General features: G+C 40.6%; 1 protein-coding gene across 5 annotated transcripts in view; it reads left to right on the top strand.

Annotated features, from left to right (window-relative positions):
* Positions 1-17,461, top strand: part of GK (glycerol kinase) — a 70,551-nt gene that overhangs the window by 24,617 nt on the left and 28,473 nt on the right. For 2 of the 5 annotated variants that reach the window (XM_045778900.2, XM_045778904.2), the window contains exons 5-11: positions 5,292-5,375; positions 8,681-8,757; positions 10,702-10,839; positions 13,892-14,001; positions 14,452-14,518; positions 15,606-15,623; positions 17,338-17,373. In XM_045778900.2, the coding sequence (XP_045634856.1) occupies positions 5,292-5,375; positions 8,681-8,757; positions 10,702-10,839; positions 13,892-14,001; positions 14,452-14,518; positions 15,606-15,623; positions 17,338-17,373 (530 nt within the window). The remainder of the gene's footprint in view (positions 1-5,291; positions 5,376-8,680; positions 8,758-10,701; positions 10,840-13,891; positions 14,002-14,451; positions 14,519-15,605; positions 15,624-17,337; positions 17,374-17,461) is intronic. The other 3 variants (XM_045778902.2, XM_045778901.2, XM_045778905.2) reach the window with 3 other exon arrangements.

The raw sequence follows: 17,461 nt of genomic DNA, 5'->3' as shown, positions 1-17,461 counted from the left end.
TTATAAAGGGGGAATATTGAATGATTTTTTTTTAAAAAGGCAAAAAAGGAAAGTAAAAGGAATGTGAAACAGGAAGGAAGCGCAAATAGAAGGCATTTAAATCCAAATATGTAAGTAAGCATGTTAAAAGGGACGAGATTCGTTTCTCCGCAGTAAAATCTGGCAAAGGTGTCGAGACTGCTAATCAGTGGATGGGATTAGTGCCAAGACAGTGGAGAGAAAGCAAACCGAGAGACCTTTCAGAGGAAAGTCACAACCTGTATGTTTGTAAATCAGATAGGGCATAAAGATGAGGAGTAGGGGGAACAGGGCTGCAAGATTTTCAGCCTCAGATAACGGAAGGAAATGAAGATTTAAGGGGTGTCAGCCCGGGAGGAAAATGGCTTGCTTCTTTGAACAAGGTGAGTATTGGACTTGTAAAGCTCATTTCTGGGCGATTAGGTTTGGTGCTCTTGTAGAAAGAGATTGTTCAAATGTAAGATGGAGACTCAAAGTCGGTACCAGCGAGGTAAGAGTCTCAGTTTATTAAAGATGACTTCACTGTAGGAATGAATGTAAATTATTCCACAAAAGTTCCAGTGCTCTTCTGTGTACAAGTTCTGTGATAAGCCCTAGGCAAGCTAGTGATGAACCAGGCGAACACCGTGCTTACCTTTGTGACTCAGAAGGCTAAGGAGAGGAATCTGGAAGTGAAAAAGAGGAGAGAGAAGGAGTAATTAGCTGAGAAGGGAAGCTACTCGGTCATGACAAAGATTGATTCTGCCTCCAATTTTATGTCACCCAGGAAAACGCTCAGGTGTCATATCTCCGTGCAAGTCTCAGTTGAGAATATGAACATAATATTAAATCTTCAGCAGCTTTCTCTTAACACAGGGTGGGATTGGTGGAAACAATCAGATTTTCACTTGTCTCTGAGCTTTGTCTTTGTATCACAGTCTGTGGGTTTTATTCTCTCTCTCTCTCTCTCTCTCTCTCCTCTCTCTTTGTCTTATAAATCTATCACTCTAGGCCTGTCCTCTTCATCTCTCTCTTTACTTACTCAATTATGTAACTGATGAGCAGTGTTTGTTATAGACAAGCCAACGAGAGGAACAGTCTACACTCCTCTTTTTTAAAAATTGCTTTTTTATGTGGCCTTCTGGTTTATGGCCCAGGGGTCCTTAATAAGCCATCAACTTACTCACCTCGCAGTACCCGTCCTGTTAGTGGACCTGAAATGCATTTGATGAAGAAGTTGAAGACTGAGAAAGGCTGTTTTTCTTGCTTACACATAAAGTTGTGTGTGTTTACTGATGTCTTTTGTAATACATACACTTACAAGCACAGAAAAAAAGTTTAAATCAGTCCATCCAGGCACAGATGGCCTGTTTCATATAGTTTGAGAATGTATGTGTTAATTGTGTGGGAAGTGAGGTAATCCTTGGTGTGGTACCTAAAATAGAGCAGTGTCACTTGGCATCACTGCTTTGGAGTCACTGTGCCATGATGCAGCCGTTGACTCTGATGGCCTCCCGGCTGGATTGCAGAAGCTTTGTGGCCCTGGGTCCTTTGGCTGCTCTCGCCTGTCTTCACTCATCCTTGCCCCCGTGGTGGTGCTTTTCTCTCTCCCTCTTAGCATTCCCTTCATCAATATTCTTCTTTTTAAGATTTTATTTATTTATTTGTCAAGAAAGAGAGAGAGCGCGCGCGTGCGCACAAACAGGGGAAGAGGCAGGTTCCCTGCTGAGCAGGGAGCCTGACTGGGGACTCGATTCCAGGATCGTGACCTGAGCCACAGGCAGACACTTAACAGACTGAGCCACCCAGGCGCCCCTCCAGGGACTTCCCTCCACCCCAACCGCTGCCATTTTTCTAAGCCTTTTCCTTCCAAAACCAACTTTTATTATTAGGTAAGGTCTGCATACCTTGCTGTCTCCTAAGTATTAGTGAGAGAAAGGTTGGGGTTTACAAATACACGACAGATGAAACCGAGCACAACTACAACTGCACAACCAAGCCCTTCAAACCACCGAAGTGGTAGGGAAAGGGTTGAATCAGTGATGTCTAATATCTTCATGTGCACGTTTCTTGACACCACCAGTGAGACGTTCTGGCCTAAGGAGAATGGCCCACCCACTTCCCTCCTTCTTGGACAGACTTTATCTCTCTCTTACGGTTGATGGGGGTGCATGGCAAGCCTGGCACCATATGACCCTTGCTCCAATAGCTTTCTGTAGAGCACAGTTCATGCTTTAACACAGAAATATTATTCATATTAAAGACTAATATCCAGGGATGCAAGAGTCACTGACTTAAGACCTTTAGTATATGAAAGAAAACCATGGACAAAAATCATTTGTCTCCAATCCATTTTTCTTTATTGAAATGGTATGGCAAACATTTTTTTCTAAGATGTTGGATTTAAAATTTCCTGCGGGGCTCCTTTCTGGCTCAGTCAGTGGAACACGTGACTCTTGATCTTGAGGTTTTAAGTTCGAGTTCCACGTTAGGTGTAGGATTACTTCAAATAAAATGTTCAAAAAAATAAAAATAGGGGCGCCTTGCCTGAGTGACTCATTTGGTTGAGTGTCTGACTCTTGATTTTAGCTCAGGTCATGATCTTAGGGTTGTAGGAGCAAGCCCCACGTCAGGCTCCACGCTCAGCACAGAGTCTGCTTGTCCCTCTCTTTCTCTCTCTGCTCCTCTTCCCTCTCTCTCTCGCTCTCTCTCCCTCTCTCAAATAAATAAATAAAATCTTAAAAAAAAAAATAAAGTGCCCCATGACATATAACTGTTTATGCAGAGTGTTGTGGTTGTAAACATTGATCATCCTCTTTGCCTTTTTTACTTTTTATGTACTGGTTAACCCTGGGCCAGTGATCAGACCTGTGTAATCATTTGTCAAGATCTGAAGGAAACTTGCGCTCAATTTTTTTAACCTTTTCTGAGGCTGAGTTGTATTTCAGAGTATCAACATGAAAGAAAACCGTAGGGGTGCCGGTTGGCTCAGTTGTTAAGCGTCTGCCTTCGGCTCAGGGCGTGATCCCGGCGTTCTGGGATTGAGCCCCGCATCAGGCTCCTCTGCTGGGAGCCTGCTTCTTCCTCTCCCACTCCCCCTGCTTGTGTTCCCTCTCTCGCTGGCTATCTCTCTCTCTGTCAAATAAATAAATAAAATCTTAAAAAAAAAAAGAAAGAAAACCATAAATGACAAGCTACCTGAAACTTGGAAGCACACTTGTCTTTAAACAACTAAAGTGTGGTTTTGTTTTTATTGTTTTGCTTTGGAAAGGAGCAGATTTTTTTACTTTTGTAAGACCTAGAATATTCAGCTTGATCAAGATATACTTAATTTCTCCGTACATCAAGTCCTTTATCACAAGATTCTTTGAATGTCTTTTATTTCCTTCAGTCCAGAGTAAAAAAATTCTGTGTATTTGGCAGTTAATGAATTCTTCAACTCTGGCCGATTTAAAAAGAAACTGAATTTGATTTCACCCTTGAGGTTTCAGATCTTTAATATTTCTTTATATTTCATTTTAAGACTTTGAATTCATTCTGGCTTACCTGCGTCGTTGGGGTTTTATGCTGGATTCAGACTCTGGGTTCAAATCCTGGCTTTTCCACTTATTACCATTCTGTGCCTGTTCCCTCAACAGTTAAAGTGGAGACATTGAAAGTGTGGACCTCCTAGGCATGAGGTAAAACTAAGTGAGTTAATACAGGTAGAGTACTTAGAGTGCCTAGCAGAAGAGAAGGCTTCAGTGAGTGTTAGCACGGCCAGTGTTCCGAATTGGCTGATGGTCTTTTTAATCCAGGAATGCCAAATGGAATGATTGGTTTATACATGACAGGTGTTCTAGGAGAAATGCAGAGCTTACCTGGGTCACACACACTTGTGTGAGTCATTGGCATTCTGGCATTTACACATCTAAGAGCTGAAATAGTTTTCAGTCCCCACACTGTGGCATATATGTTTTAAATCACCCCCCTCCCTAACTCTCCATTTTTCTTTTGGCCCCATGTGATTTCTGAAAATGTCATCAGGTGAGGGACAGTCATCGATTATAGTCTTTTCTCCTTTGCAAGTGGCCTCTTACCCAGCTTAATTAATAGCTTAACTTTTGGCAAGTGATAACACGTAGCAATTAAATCTGGTTGACTATTATTCAGTCTCTGTGGGGGAAGCAAGCTGAGAACACTTTGTGTCACTGTCAGCAGTCCTTGCTTCTGGTGTGCGCCGGGACCTGGGGCCTCGCCTCCGTCTCCCTTCCCGGCAGCCCCGTAGCTGCTCACAGTCAGCCCTTCCAGAGGAGCCATGTTCTGTGCCTTCGCTTCTAGTCCGCTGAAAATAATTCCCACTATTTCTGGTGAACTTTAAACTTTTTTCTTAGGTACTTTTCCCTTCTTTTGTTCTGACTAACCAAAACGGATACAAAACTTCTAAATATTCTCAAAATCATTTCTTCCCCTGTACTGTACTACGTCACCAGACTGGCACTGGTCTGTGGCGTTGAGGTGACTGCATTTCTCTTCGCTCTTAAAACTTTGTGTTTCAGACCAGACTAAATCTAACGGACCTATATTGGATGTGACTTTATTTAATACAAATGAAAGTTTATCACCTCTTCCAAGTGGGTTTTTTTAAACTTACTCATTTCATGGTTTGAACCATTTAAACCAGATTTACTGGGTCTAAATAAGGGACCTGCCTTATAAAAGCAGGCTGCATAGTGTTCTGGACTCCCTAGCATCTGTTTTCCTTCTTATTTTTTTTTCCAAATACTTTGCAACTTAGCAGTTCCCTGCTTCTTCTGGTTGTGGTGGTGGGCTTCACCTCCTGCCACCCTATCGGGGAAGTGCTTTCTTGGGGCCATGACATCCCAGAGCAGCCTTTCCACGTCTTCCTGTAAATGGCCCCAGCCTTCTCAGGAAGGCTCAGTCGCTACAGCACACAGCCTTTCTCGATTCACGGGTTGGGTGAGCAGTCAGTCACCAGCTGAGCCACTTTTCTGACCAGAGCGCAGATACGTGGCGAGGTAGGGAAGAGTCATCCTGAAGTAGAAGCATGTATTTACCTGGTCCTTGTCCACGTGGATGAAGTCCACCAAACCAGAGACTGACTGCACTGCCTTCGTTTCCCGTCTACCCCATGTCTCTTCTTTTACTTTTTCTATGCTCAAATGCGTAGAAATGTTAATTCTGGTGAACTTGCCCAAGGGGGCTACCGTTTTCTAAGTGGTCAACGAGAGAACACAGACCTTGAATCTGACCACCTCTAGCGTGAATTGCCATTATTTCTCCTAATGCTCCAGCCGCTCCAGTTTCTCCTGGCCCTTCAGATCCAGTTGCCGTTGCTCCCTCTGGCTCTTCAGTTCCAGCTGCTGGCACTCCCTCAGGTATTGGTGCTCCGGCTCCTGCTCACCTTCCAGCCTTCCGCCTCAGCCATGATGGGGGAAATTGACCACCGCTGCTGGACGTGGATCTGGCACTTCTTTTGATTGTTCTCGAAAATTACCTCCACAAGGGGCTCGGTCCTCCAGCTTGGGGTCTTCTCTTTGGCTTTTGGTCTCTTTTCCTGCAAATCTAATTCTGCCATCTTAGCTTCTTTAATGAGTTTCCTAATTTTTTTGTTCTTAATTCAATTAATGTTGAGCATTTGTGAATTGTTTGGTAGTGTATCAACCACTGACATTTTTCTCCTTGGCAGTTGTACTAATTCATTCCATGTATTCTAATTGCCTTAAACTCTGGGGGTATAAAAGCAAAGTGAATCTGCCAGCCTTCTGTGATCATGGGGTTATGGCAGGAGAGGGACCACAGAGACCCTCTAGTCCTACTGCCTTATTTTATATTCAGGAAATCTAAGCCACGAGGGATAAAATGACTTGCTTGAGTCACATAGCTTGTTGGTGGCAAAATCAGAAGACCTAGAACTTTGGTCTCCTGATTGCACGTCCGGTGTCTTGATTCATTTTGGTGAGGGGTTGATTTCTGTGGATTCCACTGTGGATACTTGCAAACTCTCAAGTGAGGGGTAAAGTGCCCAGTTACATAAAAGTGGTCATTGGCCAGGAGCAATCAAGTCACAGAGTCACTGGGACTCAGGGGAGCCACCTGGTCATCAGTTTGTCATTTGATTTTTAAAGAAACAGCTGGAACAAATTCCACATCCTAAAGATCATGCCCTAGAAAAGAGCTTCTGAAGTTCTAGTATATAATACTGAATAACTTGGGTGCTTGTAACAAAAGTAGAAAGACTCAGGCCTTCCTTGCCTAGACCTGCAACCAGAATCCTGCAAGGTAGGGCTTGGAATGTGTGATTTCCAATTTATCCAGGGGATTCCGGTGTGCTTTCTGGGTAAGGACCGCTGCTGTGGAGTCCAGCAGTGTTTGTTAAAAGGCGAGCTCCTATTTAAAAGGCGTATTTCTGGGCTCCCTCCCTGGACCTACTTACTGGCCTAGAATTTCAGGGAATGGGGTCCATCTTTAAGCTCCCTAGTGATTATTTATATTAAAATACAGAAAAACCCCGACCTAAGAGGCTTTGGGTCACTAAACAGCCCAGAACAATGACTTTCAGGTCCTTTGTTCATGACCCTTGATGAGAAATATGTTTTACATCATGATTCATCAAACTCACATAACTAAAAAGTTTTACAAGTCTGTACTTACTTTACTGAGTTCAGTGAACTCTGTTATTTTCCATCCTAATCCGTCTTATTTCATTTTTTCAGAGTAGGTAGTCGAAACGCACTCAAATGTTTGTAAGCCCCCAGCCTGTTGTAGCTCGAAACACTGAGAACTGAGATATGTTTGTTAATTCTACCTGTCACAGACTTCTCTCTTGTTAACAGCTGCTGGGGTTGCCTACGAGGGAGGTCACAGTCATGCAAAACGGCCCCTCTGTAAAAGTGGACTGCCTTGGTGCCCTGGACAGCGGAGTTCTTGCCAACTCCGTGCTGCTGCTGCTAATGGCTTATATCAATCACAGTGCAAGGACTAGAAAACTCAACCCTAACTCAATAAAGTGAAAAATCTCAAAAAAAAAAAGTAATTCTTTTGTTCAAGGAACCGGCAATGCAACAGTAGCTTAGTTCAGGTGCTGTTTGATTCTAGACTCAGACAGCATGACCTGGATTCCCCCGCAAGCCTTCTGGGATGGCTCCAGATGTGGCCAGTTCAGCTCTCTCTTCACGGGGGCAGCAGGCTGAGCCCCACACGGCCTCGTGGCGCTGAGGAGAGGGGCTCTGGCAGACTGAGCACAAATGTCCGTGGGGCTGATGAGACCACACGCTGTCTACTGAACCAGCCACGGGGATTGGGACGTGGTCCTGGAGCTGGGGGGTAGGGTCCAGCCTCTGGCAAACCTCATGGCTGAGAAGGAGGAGAGCATGAAGGGAAGTTGAGATGCGGTTCCAGGAGCAAGAGGGATACGTGGCGCGCAGCAAATGCAGATGTGCGCTGCAGGCCACGCCTTCCCCTGGTGTTCCTCTCTGCCTCCTGTTTCCTCGGGTGTGATGAGCCTTTTCTCGCGGCTTTTCGCACCCGCAGAAACCAGCCTGTTGCCCTGAAGTAGCCACCTGCCAAAATCAAGCTCAGGCAGCCCTCGGGGGAAATGACAGTTCAAGGAATTAGAAAGAACCGATTAAAATTCACTACGGGAAGGCACGGGTTTTTAAATGGAGAGAGAGGAATAGCCTAAAGGGCGAGCCCAACGATGCAGTGACGTGCCCGCATTCACGTGTGGAGGGGCCAAGACCGAGTTCGCTTCCCCGGTGCCCTTGAACTAAACTACAGGCCTGAGGCTTTCCAGGAGGCGTCTGAGCGCAGTCAGTGCCTAAAAATACCAAGTGACGCAAACAGATGGAAAGTGATAGAAGTTAAGTACAAAACTTAAATCTGGCAAGGAACACCCAGCTGACCTGTCGGTTACCTTTCACAGTTGCTTTCCGTGCTATGTGGCACCTTCTCTTTCTCAGGCCTTCTGTCCCGAAGCAGAACAGAAATATTTTCTACTAGAGGATCCGAAAGCGGATGATACTTACTTAGTGTAAATAATGTTGATCTCTTAAAATAGATTTTTTACAATCCAGCATGGAGCAAGAATGGTGACCTTTAAACAGTTCTTTTAACAATTCTGGCATCTAGCCTGCTTTTGAAATGGAAGCATTTACTGTACAGAAGCCTTTCATAGGGGAGAGACTGAAGCTTACTTTTTCCTTCAATAAATAGTACCAGGTTCTCTGCTTTGTCACAAATTGCTCCCAAGTTTTAGAAGATACCTGCTTTCTACCCGGTACGGTGATCCCGAGCGGTGTCTCATGCCCTGGCAGCTGGCCTGCTGAGCATTTACATTTTCTCTGTACTCCTGTGTTCTTAGGAACTTCTTATCCAAAATATTGTTTCATTGTGGTTTTTTTCCTATCAAAAGGATACAAAATAAGTGCCCTCAGGTTTGTATTGTTCTTCTAACTTGGTCTGTAATTTTGCACAAAGGCTTTAAATTCTTCCTCATAAATTTATTCTTTTTTCTAACAATATGCCCATTCATTTCTAATTTTCTAATTTCAATCTTTTGAAAGCTCTAGCATTTTAATTGCTTATGGAAACTAATCAGTCTCCTATCCTTGACAGTGATTTCATGAAGATCTGAATTTTTAAATGAAGTTTTTCATATATGTTATTATATTTTGGTCTATAGTGTGGCTTGATCTAAGAACCCAGTCTACCGTTGAGAATCTTAGTAAAAGAATTCCAGGAAATAATAACTTTGTCAAGGTAAGAGATCTCTTCAAAAGTATACTGTAAGAATGCTTGTTTTAAAAAAAAAGTTATAGAGATTTCACCTGAAAGATGATTCAGGCCTTACACCCTATTGCACAATAGTTATTTGATATGTTTTATAAACTCTTTCTCCACAGACAGTTGAGGACAACTCAAGTATTTACCTTTCCGTCTTCTTGCCCTATGGGGGATTAGGGGATTCATAGTCTCAGCTTGATAGGCCGGAGGGGATTATAAAGTGTCCCAGTGGCTAAACCATTCTCCCTCTTGTTTTCTACTATCTGTCAAAAAAAGTTCTGGAGGCATTTGAGCTTTTAGGCGTCTGGATTCAGGGAGAGAAATTAAAAGTCACTCCAGCTCCTCACTGAACTCCTGCCACTTTCTTCCTAGGAAGGAGGCTGATAAAAAGTGCCTAAATTTCAGTCCACATGTAGAGCTCTTTTGGGTTAAATGAAGGGAGAGAGAATTTTTGAAACAGGCAAGGTATGTTTCTTATCAAGGTCAAGATCCACTTCTCCTAGCATCCAAAGGAAGTTCTGTTTTCTTGGCATATCCCCTTCATATTTGTCAGTGGGACTCTTAGAACAGTGGTTCTTGGTTCTGAAACTAGGGTTCAAATCCCATGAATCGTAGCAATTGAACAAACCATTCCCTACTCTCACCCCCCGCCCCCGAATAACTTCAGGCTAGTCCTGAACATACCCTTACCCATTTCCTATGCTGTTCCTCTTTGTCACCACGCCCAATCCTCACCGCCACCTCCAGCTGCACTTTGTTTCAAGTGATGCATGTTTTTCTCTTCAGTGCCATTTTAGGCAACTTTTACACTTGCTACCTAAATCATTAAAATGAGGTATTATCGACTACCTCACTGTTGGCTTTGTGGAATGACCTTTGGTCCTTCAAGTCAAAGAGGAATAATCCCATAAATTATTTCCTCTCATTATTTTTGAGTATCAATCTTACTTTTTTTCTAAGAAAGCTAGAAAACCATGAGTTAAGAGTCATAACTTACAGGGTGCATTAAATTATGAAATGGTTTGGTGTAAATTTTCTTACCAAACATATCCATAGCAGATAAGAAGGAAAATGGTATCACTTTCTGTAGTTAGGTAATAAATCAGGAGACTAAGGATTAGGGGAAGGGAAAGATAGTTGCATTATTTTGATGTATGAATCTTCTTAACCACTTTCATCAGCCCTTATAAATGTATTTGGTATTTAATATACTAACAAAATTGGATCTGATCCATTCTCAAGGAAGATTGATTAGCCCATATGTGTTTTGTATTTACCATTTATCCTTTATTCAGTATACCCTCCCTTTGTTTAATGTACTCACTGAGTTTTTAGGCAACCACTTTCTTATATAGAGTGACTCAGTGTTGCTTTCATCTGGCATGTCCTTTATTCTCCATTTATTTTATATTGTGTTATTTGAATATGTATGTGTATATGTATATATTATTTATATTTTTTACACATATATGTATATTGTTATTAAGTCTTATATGTTTTAAAACAAAATTTTCTGGTTATGGTTTGATATACTCTCTGATCTTTAATAGTTTCAAATATCACTTTCATGAAATATAAAATGAAAAGGCAGAGTTTCAGACTAGGTCCTGCATGTAATACACACCACAAAAGCTAACATCTACGTGTTCACTCTAGATTACAGGGTGTTGTGTCATTTAATTTTCTCTTTACCTTGCAACGTGGATGCTCTTTGAACTGCAAACATATCACGCTGATCTTTGTTCATAAACATGCTTTCCTGTGCCATAACATAGGAAAATTATTTTTATCCATAATACCATGGGATTGACTTTAGGGCCATTGAATATTTTGTGATTTGTTGAGTTTCTTGGTTTGGTGTTTTATTTTTTAAACTGTTGGGAACTTAATTTGCTGGTTGAATTTCATAACTGTGTTTAGTCCAAGACAGGCCTTCCACTTAGCACTTACTTCAGTGCAGTGAAACTTCGTTGGCTCCTTGACAATGTGAGAAAAGTTCAAAGGGCTGTTGAAGAAGATAGAGCTCTTTTTGGGACCATCGATTCATGGCTTATTTGGGTACGTTTAAATATAATGTATGTATGGAGAAAATTTTTCAGAATTTTTTTAGACTGCCTTGCCTACTCTGTATTTTCTACTAAGAGTTCAAACTTTTAAAAAAAATGTTTTACTTATTTATTTCTTTGAGAGAGAGAGAGAGTGCATGTGTGCACGCATGAGCTGGAAGAGGGGCAGAGGGGGAGGGAAAAAGAGAATCTTAAGCAGGCTCCATGCCCAGCATGGAGCTGACGTGGGTTCGATCTCATGACCCTGAGATCATGACCTGAGCTAAAATCAAGAGTTTGTTACTCAACCAACTAAGCCATCCAGGTGCTCCGAGTTCAGATTTTTTAGTTAGCAAAATTATTAAGAAAAGCCACTCAAACTATGGACTCTGGGAAACAAATTGAGGGCTTCAGAGGGGAGGGGGGTGGGGAATTGGGATAGGCCAGTGATGGGTATTAAGGAGGGCACATATTGCATGGAGCACTGGGTGTTATACGTAAATAATGAATCATGGAACACTACATCAAAAACTAAGGATGTACTGTATGGTGACTAACATAACATAATAAAAAATTATTATTAAAATAAATTTTAAAAAAAGAAAAGCCACTCAAGAGACAGCAGAACATTTCAGCCTCCAATTTAAGAGGCATTTTTGCCTACTTCCTCCTTATTTTTCTTTATTTCCATAAAAATGGAGGGTGATTACCAAAACCACATCTCATATCTATTATCCTTTGGAAAAATAATTTAGGTAATTAATTAGTAATTAGTAATTTAGATAGTCTTTTTCTCTTGCCTATCATATGCTCTTTTCCAGTGGTCATTTCTTAAAAGAAGTAACTATTTAACATAATAGAACACCTATGTGACTTTTATCATTTGCTTTCAGCATTACACAGCTGTCTCTTATTAAGCCGTAATAAGAAAAAAATCATAGGGGGGGCGCCTGGGTGGCACAGCAGTCTGCCTTCGGCTCAGGGCGTGATCCCGGCGTTGTGGGATCGAGCCCCACATCAGGCTCCTCCTCTATGAGCCTGCTTCTTCCTCTCCCACTCCCCCTGCTTGTGTTCCCTCTCTCGCTGGCTGTCTCTATCTCTGTCAAATAAATAAATAAAATCTTTTAAAAAAAAAAAAGAAAAAAATCATAGTGGAATTTCGATGTGTAATCTTTTTGCCTAAGCTGAACACAGATGAGTAGAAACATTTTAGACATTTCCCAGAGTTATCTTAAAAGTGCGTATTCTCTCTCCCCCTTTCTCTTTTTTGTTCTCTGTTATTTTTATTATGGGCATTTTCAAATACACCCAAAAAGAGAGGGAAAAGCGTAATGAACCTCTGCAACAGTGCGCCAGCTACAGCAATCAACTATGGCCAGTCTTGTTTCAACTATACTCACATACTCTTTCTCCCCACAGATAATTGTAAAGCAAATCCCCACACATATAATTTCATTTGTAATTACTTCAGTAAGTATGTGATTATCTTCTTCAACATTCAAGAGAGTTCAGAGGAATATTGTCCCCATTCTCATTTGCCAGATCCACAGAACAGATCTTCCAGAGCCAGTACCAGGAAGCAGTATTTTCCCCACGCCTCCCTGTGCTTGGCCAGGGCACACTGGGCTTGGCGCTCTCTTTGCCCGCAGTTTTCGTGCCTTTCACAGTTGAACTAGTTCTGACAATAGTTCTGACAATCAGTTGCTCGAAACCAGAGTAAGGCCGGGTGTGGCACCTGTGAGCTGCAGGAGGGAGCTCAGTTAGCTGCGGGGTGGGGGACCTACACCCCGGGTGCTGAGATGCCTTTTCTCTACTGTTGTTCCTTCCTCACCTCTTATTGCTCGCACGCAAAAGAAGGCAGCAGTGCTCGAGGGTATTAACACGGGAGAATTTAAAACTCTGCTTTCAGGATACATGCTTGGGTAGGCACAACCCAATGAGAATTGTTATTCCAAAAAACTAAATCACAGAGAAACAGCAGCACAGAGTTCTGTAAGACCCTGAAGAGGCAGACATGCTAATATATTTCACTTTGCCAAATTTAGTAAGACTGACTTTTCCAAAGATAACAGATGAAAGCAAAACTGATTTTTTTTTTTTTTGGTTTAACCACCAATTTACTAGAAATCTGCTGTCTAATACGGTAGGCAGTTAAGCATGTTTGGCTACTGAGCACTTCAGATATGGCTAGTTTGAATCAAGATGTGCTGTGAGTGTAAAATATATACTGTACTTAAGTAGGTAAAATGTTGGAGCACCTGGCTGGCTCAGTCAGTAGAGCATGCGACTCTTGATCTGGGGGTTGTGAGTTCAAGCCTCATGTTGGGTGTAGAGATTACTTAAAAATAAAAAAAAAAATAAACACATAGGTAAGATGTCTCAGTAATAATTTTTTATATTAATAGGATATTTTGGGGGGTGCCTGGTTGGCTTAGCCAGTGGAGCATACAACTATTGATCTCAGGGTTGTAAGTTCAAATCCCATGTTGGATGTAGAGATTACTTAAAAATTTGTTTAAAATAAATCATTAATAAATACAGGATATTTTGGATATATTGGGTTAAATAAAATATATAGTGTTATTAAAATAATTTCACCTGCTTCTTTATACTTTTTAAATGTAGCTACTAGAAAATTTAAAATTATGTATGTAGCTAGCGTATTTCTATTGGACACTGCTGAAAACTAGAAAATTAAATAATTGACCCATTCCATTCTCCTGCTTTATGCACTCTGCTACTGATTATGGCCCTTGATGACATGTAAATTAAATGGCAAATTAGGGGGTGCCTCAATTGGTTGAGCATCTGACTCTTGATTTTGGCTCAGCTCATGATCCCAGGGTCCTGAGATCAAGCCTAGGCTTGGGCTCGCGCTCGGCAGGGAGTCTGCTTGGGGATTCTCTCCCTCTGCCCCTCCCCCTGCTCACATGTTCTCTCTCTCGCTCTCTTCTCTCTCTCTCTCTCTCTCTCTCTCTCAACTACATAAATAAATCTTCTTAAAAAATGAAAATAAATAAATAGCAAATTAGTACAAATCTAACATGTCCTTTTATTCTGTCTAGAGTTTGACAGGAGGGGCCAATGGAGGTGTCCATTGTACAGATGTAACAAATGCAAGTAGGACAATGCTTTTCAACATTCATTCTCTGGAATGGGATAAAGAGCTCTGCGAGTGAGTTGTGTTTTGCCCTAAGAAGCACTTCCCAATACATTAGCTATTTATAACCTATATCTTTCTATTTTCAGATGTTGATGGAGCACCAAACTTTAATTGTTGATGTTTCAACTATAGTATACAAGTCTATACTGTGTATCCAAAGAAGAGACTATTGTTGGATATATAGCAAACAGGCTAAATTAATTGTCTTGATTAGGAAGATTAGGTTTCTTTAGAAAAGTACTTTGTTTTCTGTGGGCTTATTTTTTATCAGCTTGTATAAAGTTAGAATGATAAATATCCAAACATGCAACTCTGTTCCGCTGGCTTATTCTTTAACTCTGGGCTCAAATACCTCCATTGTTTAATTGCAGTTTACATTTTTGTCTTTAAATACATATAAATGTTTCTAGATATTTATTTAAAATGGTGTTATATACCCAATCTTATCTTACTGTTTTTCAGATTTTTTGAAATTCCGATGAAAATTCTTCCAAATGTCCGGAGTTCTTCTGAGATCTATGGCCTAATGGTAAAAAAAAAAAAAAAAAAAAAAAAAAAATTCATTTAAAAAAAGCTTTACTATTCAGAATTCAAAAGTCAGTTGTGTTACATTTTCTAGTTTGAGAGTTTTGACTTTTCTGTAAGTGTTGATAGTATATAAAATAAGAATTTAGTGCTGTTTAAATAGTTTTATAACTTAAAAATTTTAGAATCCTTCTTACCAGTTGGTTTTATATTTTATAAACTTTAATTGGCTTTTATTTGAGTATTCTACTTTTAAAGTATTAATGCAATAATCTAACTACAGAGGGTGTCATGGGACTGTTTGAGCCTGTTTATTCTTTTAATTGAAATAACTTTAGTAGTTGTGGTATGTGCTTATAATTTATAGGAAGGACTCCACATTTTAGTGTTCTTTTTCCTGTTGAATCTCTTTTAATGGCCAAACCATGTTTTTTATATTAGATTCTTTGTCAGCCTGAGCAAAACTTTAGCAAAGAAACTGAAAACAAAGAGTCTGTTTCTGATTTGTGATTGCTAATTAAACTGGTTTCTATAATGGACATTTTACTGTTGCTTTCACTGAAACTGAGAGAAAAAGTGCTTTCAGCAAAACTTGTGCTTAGCATCATTGAGTATCTCTGATTACACATCAGGGATGAAAACCTCCAGGAGGATTTGAACTGGTATTTGAGCACAAAAATCTAGAGTTTATGATAAAATTTAGAATTACGTCTAAGGTCAATTGCAAAAAATATATATATATTGTTTAGGCGTTTCATGACAATTATTGGAAACTGTACTTACAGAGGTAATAATAATAGAGTTGAATACTAAGTGCTCTGGATAAAGCTTGAGCAGAGTTCTTACATATTTCATTTATAATAAAACCTTTCAAAGCATCATGGAAATTTTTAAGGGAAGCATGGCTCAACTACAATAAAAGTGCTTGGATGACTTCATAGCTGTCTACAGACTGCCTTGGGTCAGAGAAAAAACTTATCCTTGAGAAACAGTTTTAGAGAATGGTTGGAAAAACATTTACTGGCCTAGTATTTTTCTTGCATTTAAAATATTATGCTTCTGTCCTCCTTTTTCCCCCTTGCTGACTATAGAAAATCTCTCATAGCCTGGTGAGTAGGTTGCCCACCAATTATGCTACCCATTCATTTGGAAAAGATACAGTGCATTTCCATTTAGTTTTAGACAAGCAGAAGTCCATTTACTAAGCAGATTTATCCAGAATTTCCATGACCCTCCAAATTGCTATAAGCTCTAGAGAAGCTCTAGGTTTTCTTTAAACTCAGTCACGTCTGTTTAAGTTTCCCATAAGATTGAAAGTGGTATTTCAAAATAAAAGATGAAGCTAGTTTTCCGAAATGAGAAATTCTGATGTTCCCCATGACAAAGTACAGCTGTGATGTGCTTTGGGCTTTGGTGTAACAGGGAAATTAGATGTCGTTTTTAAATGTCCTAAACGCCTATCTTAAATGATACTTGACCAACCTTTTAGACTAGTTAGTTGGAAATGCACTGTCACTTTTTCTGCATGCTTCACCAGAGGGCGTTCCCAGGAACCCTCCAAAGACCCCTCCCTGTGAAGGAAAAGGAGCGCTTTATGTGCCTGAATGCACATTAGTAGATCCTGCTGGTAGCTTGATAATACCTTCAAGTAGTGTCAGCAAAGGCTTCTTTTCGTATTTAAGTATATGAAGATATACAGCCTCTCAGTTTCCTACAGATTCACTTTCAGTTCCTTACGAAGTGTACTCTTCACTTATTATCCAGGTTCAGGTTTCCTAATAGTATATCCAGTCAATAAAAATGGCACGTGTTGAATTAAGCAGAAAGCATGAAAGAAATAAAATAATATCCACCATCTAGGAGATGTTTTCTGTTTTGTACAGGGTTTCCACGTATATGCTATTACTTCCTTATCATTGTAGTCATGTGAGGCGGCTTCTATTCTTACCTTACTCTTCTAGATAGGGAAACTAAAGCTCCCAGAGGCTCACAAATGGGAGACCAAGAGGGTGGTCAGTGGAACTACTGGCCCTCTTCCTAGTACATCATACTGCTTCGTGGATCACGTTCCTTCCCCCTAATCCCTTAATACCAGTACAAATTGCTTTTGTATTAGAGTATTTTTTTAAAATGAAGTTTGGTAAAATACACAGCCACTTAAATCTTGTTTTTCTCCCTAGAATTCTAGCCATACTTGACCCAAATAAAAACCACTCTTCATGACCTAAATTAACTCTTGCTTATCTAAACTTAAAGAACGATGTCGACTATGAACATATAATACCCAATACCCAAACGCTCTCGGGTTCTTACTTCTCTTAAGAGCAGTTTGGGTAAGGAAGGATAGTTGGTAAAATACAGCCTTCCAAAATGAGGCCTTTCCATACTGGTTTGACAGCTATTCATATGTTTGTTTTAAAGGATGTGTTAGATTTCCTTATTAACGGCAACGATAACAAAGAGCTATCAGACCTAGGCATTCATGTTATCTGGACTGCATTTTATACATCAAGAAATTGAGGCATAGAGAAGTTTCAGCAGCCTGCTCAGTGGGTTAACACTAACTAACCAAGAGTAGACCCCTCGTCTCCTGACTCCCAGTCCAGTGTATGACGTCCATTCTCCAATGCCATGTGTCTTCTTGTCATTCTAGAAATATGTCTAGTATCTGTCTCTGAACCACATATGTAGTTGAAACACTTGCTTTGTCTTGTCTGCCCACATGCTCTGGCATGTTGCTATTCGTGTTCATTCCTGTTGCAGTTGTGTTAGTAGAGACAATAGTTTGTGATTACTCATAATCCTTTTTTAAAATTTTATTAGAAAGCTGGGGCCTTGGAAGGTGTGCCAATATCTGGGGTAAGTTTCATCTCCCTGCTACCTCCCCAACATTACCTGCTTCCATGTGAGGGGTTTCTTCCTCTATCTTGATCCATCTGCCCCTTCT

The sequence above is a fragment of the Ursus americanus genome, chromosome X (genome assembly GCF_024610735.1).
Source record: "Ursus americanus isolate L20-20 chromosome X, mUrsAme1.1.p, whole genome shotgun sequence".
NCBI lineage: Eukaryota > Metazoa > Chordata > Mammalia > Carnivora > Ursidae > Ursus > Ursus americanus.
The sequence above is the reverse complement of the archived record's forward strand: the minus strand, read 5'-3'. Positions and strand labels throughout refer to the sequence as shown.